The sequence below is a fragment of the Plasmodium sp. gorilla clade G2 genome (assembly GCF_900097015.1).
Source record: "Plasmodium sp. gorilla clade G2 genome assembly, chromosome: 11".
Lineage (NCBI taxonomy): Eukaryota > Apicomplexa > Aconoidasida > Haemosporida > Plasmodiidae > Plasmodium > Plasmodium adleri (nom. inval.).
Window position 1 is genome coordinate 982,501 of NC_041703.1, and position 5,000 is coordinate 987,500.

Here is a 5,000-nt window from a genome sequence, read left to right on the forward strand (position 1 = left end):
AAACAAAAGAAAAATATAATTTTAATTATAAATATTTCAAATAAATAATGAATAATTCATATGATAGGTCAAATGTAGAAGGTTCAACTGTTAATGAAGATAGTCAACATAAAGAAAATTTATCATATAAAATAAATGAGGAATTATATTATTCAAGTGTTAAACAAATCCACAACAATAATGTTGATGAGACTGTAAATAATCATGGTGATATTGTGTTTCCATGTGATAGTAATCAACAAATAAATTGTAAACTAACAAATGATAAAATTAATGTAGAATATACAAATGAAAATAATATGCATAATGTAAATATGAATGAGACGAATTATATGAATAATAAAAATATAAATATGGAGAACAAAGTATGTGGTGAATATGAAAATGTAAATATTTTTAATCATGATAATCATATGAATAATTCTATTAATGTAATACAAAATGAAAATATATTGTTATCAAAGGAATATAAAGAATCGAAAAAACATCCTAATGATAGGATAAATAATATAGGTATTAATGCCGGTAGTACTACAAGTAGTCATAAAAAGAAGAAAAAAAATGTTACATTTAGTGATGATAATATGTATAATATGAGTTATAGAGACATAAAAAATAATTCGATGAATTATTATATGGATATGAATAATATGAATAATGAGAATAATATGAATAATATGAATAATGTGAATAATATGAATAATATGAATAATACTAATAATTTACATAATGCATATCATAACAATGATTATAAAAATCGGAATTATGATATTGTTATGAATCATATGAATGATCATATGAATGATCATATGAATGATCATATGAATGATCATATGAATGATCATATGAATGATCATTTAAACTATGCTAATAATACAGATGGAGCTGTGAAAGGGATTTATAATATAATAAGCTTAAAACAAAATAACTCCAACAATAATATAAACAAACTAAATAATAATTATATCGAATATGATATAAACAATAATTCTAATATGTATGAAAATTATCAGAATAATAATATTTATAATAATAAAAATAATTATTTTAATTCTGATATTGGAAATACAAATCAAGATGATAAAAATGTGAATAATATAAATAACAACTTTGTTGTTAAATATTTGAAAGACTTAGAAAAAATTTATCAATTAAAAAAACATAATAAGAAATTAGATAGCCACAAAAATGTAAACAATTATTATAATATGTTAGAGTTATTATATAATTCTTGTAAGAAAAAAAAAAATTTGAATGATAAAAGAATAAGGGCTCTATTATATATATTCAAATATATTAAAAATTTAGAAAAAAAAAAAGAGCATAATAATTCAGACATATTTGATATAAAGACATTAAGAAGGTTAAACAAACAAGTGGATTTATATATTGATTTGTTAGAAAAAAGGAAATATAAAGAAGATATACATTTAGAATTAAAACAGGAAAAAATGGACACCATCAACAATAATAATAATAATAATAATAATTATGATAATAATTATGATAATAATAATTATTATAATGATTATAATAAATCGAATTATCATGAATTTAAACAACCCACTGATTCATATGCACATAATAAATTTATAAATAATATTATGAAGAATAAATGTGATTTATTTTTTAAATCTAATATTAATAATATTAATATTCAATCTCCAGAACAAAATTTCTATTTTAATCATTCTCTGAAAAAAGTTAATTATATAAATAATTTGTTAGTATATATACACTTTATAGTGTTTAAATATATCACGCTTTATTCAATAAATGAATGGAACTTGTTGTTGTTTAAAGATATTGATGCTTATAATGTTTGTGGGAGTAGTAACGATCAAAGATTAAATAAGACATCCGTGGAGAGCTTATTATCACCTGATAATATGGAAGATGTTAATCATATGAGTGAGGATGATAATAAAAGTGAGGATGATAATAAAGGTGATAATGATAATATAAGTGAGGATGATAATAAAAGTGAGAATGATAATAAAAGTGAGAATGATAATATAAGTAAGAATGATAATAAAAGTGAGAATGATAATAAAAGTGAGAATGATAATATAAGTGAGAATGATAATATAAGTGAAGACAACAATAAAAGTGAGAATGATAATAAAAGTGAAGACAATAATAATAATAATAATAATAATAATAATGATGATGATCAGGAGGGTACTATAAAAGTACAGATAAATGATCAGAATTGTATGGATCAAAATAAAAATAAATTTGAGATTCCTTTAATTAGTTATTTCGAGTTAGATGATTATAAAATAGAAAAGTTGAATCCTCTTAATATGAATGAAAATAATACAATAGATATAAATTATTATGAATATGTAATTGAACCGTTTGATTTTTTATTTTATGATCAGGTTTATAATGAGATATATAATTATTTGCAGATGTTAAAAAATCAGAGTTTATTTCAAAACGATGAGAACAACAACAATAATAATAATAATAATAATAATAATGATAATAATAATGATAATAATAATAGGGGTGATGATGATCATAATAATATTTTCAATTGTTATGATAATTCTCATCTTATGAGACAACTACCTTTTCAATATTACGAATTTATAGAAATATTAATAAAGGAAGTTATAAATGTGCGTGATTTAATTTATCGTAATAAATATGTAAGATATCTTTTTTATTACATTTATAGAAATAATGAAGATAATTTGTTAGAAGGTATAAACAAAATATTTTTCTTAGAAAAGAATAAAGTGTTATTATATAAAACGCAAACAAAATTAAGATACAACATTTTTGTGTCACGATTTTTAGAAAACAATGGTTTATCTACAACAAATGAAGAAGAAAAAGAAAATAAAAAAAAAATTAGCTTCATAGAAGCAAAGAATAAATTATTTGATAGTATGTTTAATGAGTATAATATATATTATAATGAGTATATGAAAAATATTGAAAAATATAATATTGCTAGAAAGAATATCTTTAATATTAAGGACAAAAAATTTACATATATAAAAAAAAAAATTAATATATATTCTGATTATTTTGAGCATATGAAAAAAAAATTGTCTGTAGAAAAATATAATCCACAGGAAGATTCAAAGGAGGAAATAAATGATAATATGAATGACCATAATGATGACAATGAAAATATTAATAACCATAATGATGACAATGAAAATATTAATAACCATAATGATGATAATAATGATGATAATAATGATGATAATAATGATGATAATAATGATGATAATAATAATGATGTGTTTAAAAATATACATCTTATAGAATATGAGAAAGAAAAGATTTCTTTTGATGTGCCCTTTAATTATGTCAAATTTTTATATGATAAAAATTATGCCTTAATTATAAACAGTGAAAAAAATAATTCCAGAAAATTAAAAGCTGCATATATAGTAAATAAGAATTTAAAAAATAAAGAAAACATATTAATTATAACTTCTATATTAAATATAATGAAATGGAAAAGTTTGTTTTTTACATTTAAAAATGTAACAATATATAAAAATGAAGAGAGTATAATTGAGAATAAAGTAGAACATATACATAATAATTTAATTATATGTATAGATTTTTTGCCCAAAACTTTGAATATTACATGTGATATTATTATATTAGATATGTGTCATTTTAATATTATAAATCAGATTAGTATATTGAATGAATTGTGTTTTTTAAATTATAAAAAAAAAATATTAATAGTTAATAATATTTGTGATAATTGGAATTTTATATCTTCTTTATTTTTATTAAATAATCATGTTTTTAATAAATCTTTTTTGGATACTATCAAAATGAATTATAATGAAGATGATAAGAAAATTATAAATTATATGATGTTAGATTATATTTCACACTTTTGTGTATTAAATAAACAAAAAAATTTATTTTTCAAAGATCAAAAAGTAGATCAAAATGTAAGTCTTAATATAAAAAAAAAAAAAAAAGATGATGATGAACAAAATGGTAACACAAATGATGAGTGTGATAAAACAAATGATGAGTGTGATAATACAAATGATAAGTGTGATAATACAACTGATAAGTGTGATAATACAACTGATAAGTGTGATAATACAAATGATGAGAAATTATTACATCTAGATGATAACAATGAAATAAAAAAAACAAATCCAAAAAAGAAAAGAAATTTGTTTTTCATTCTAACATATATGAGTGGTATTCAGAAATGTATATATGATAATGCTGATGAAAAAAATAAAAGAGATACATGTATACATCCATTATTAATGTTAGATGAGAATTTATTTTTATTAAAAGATTTTAATATATCTGAAAAATTTGAAGTATTAAAAAATATTATAAAAAAATGTATCCTAATAAAAAAAAAAATACTCATATGTTATTCTGGAGATGAAAAAATATTAAAACTTATAAAAATATTATTACATTTATATGGATTAAATGATTTTAATGCAATTACATATTTGACATTACCTAATAATAATCAAGAACAAACAGAAAATATAAACAATCTAGATTTATATGATGTATCCATAATAATAAATGATCATATATCATTTTTAAAATATTTTGAAAATATAAATATAACATGTTATTTTTTAGTATCTACATTTACAAATGAAGAAGATGAATTATTACAATTATATGGTCAAGAAATGAAAGAATTATATTTTTATAAAAAAAAAAAAAAAGAATTAATGGAATCAAATAAATCATATAGAGATTTCTTTTATAGATATTATTTAAATAATCTTATATCTGATACTGATGAACAATTTTTAATGTTTAATATTATTGATCAAAAGGAAAAAATATATTGTAATGTTAATTACAATGAGATGGTATTACCCACCTGTTTTATTTCATCGATATCGGACCCTGATCAGGCCTCTCACTATTCGGGTAACAAAAAAAATAAAAAATAAAAAATAAATAAATAAATAAAAAATAAATAAAAAATAAATAAATAAATATATATATATATATATATATGTATG

The 5,000-nt window shown here is 19.2% G+C and overlaps 1 protein-coding gene across 1 annotated transcript in view; it reads left to right on the forward strand.

Moving 5' to 3' along the window:
• Positions 1 to 47: 47 nt before the first annotated feature.
• The window catches only part of PADL01_1126300 (conserved Plasmodium protein, unknown function), a gene marked incomplete at both ends in the record, with an annotated part of 6,103 nt that continues 1,150 nt past the window's right edge, over positions 48 to 5,000 (forward strand). The window contains one exon of the mRNA XM_028682731.1: positions 48 to 4,905. Within this exon, the coding sequence (XP_028538980.1) occupies positions 48 to 4,905 (4,858 nt within the window). The remainder of the gene's footprint in view (positions 4,906 to 5,000) is intronic.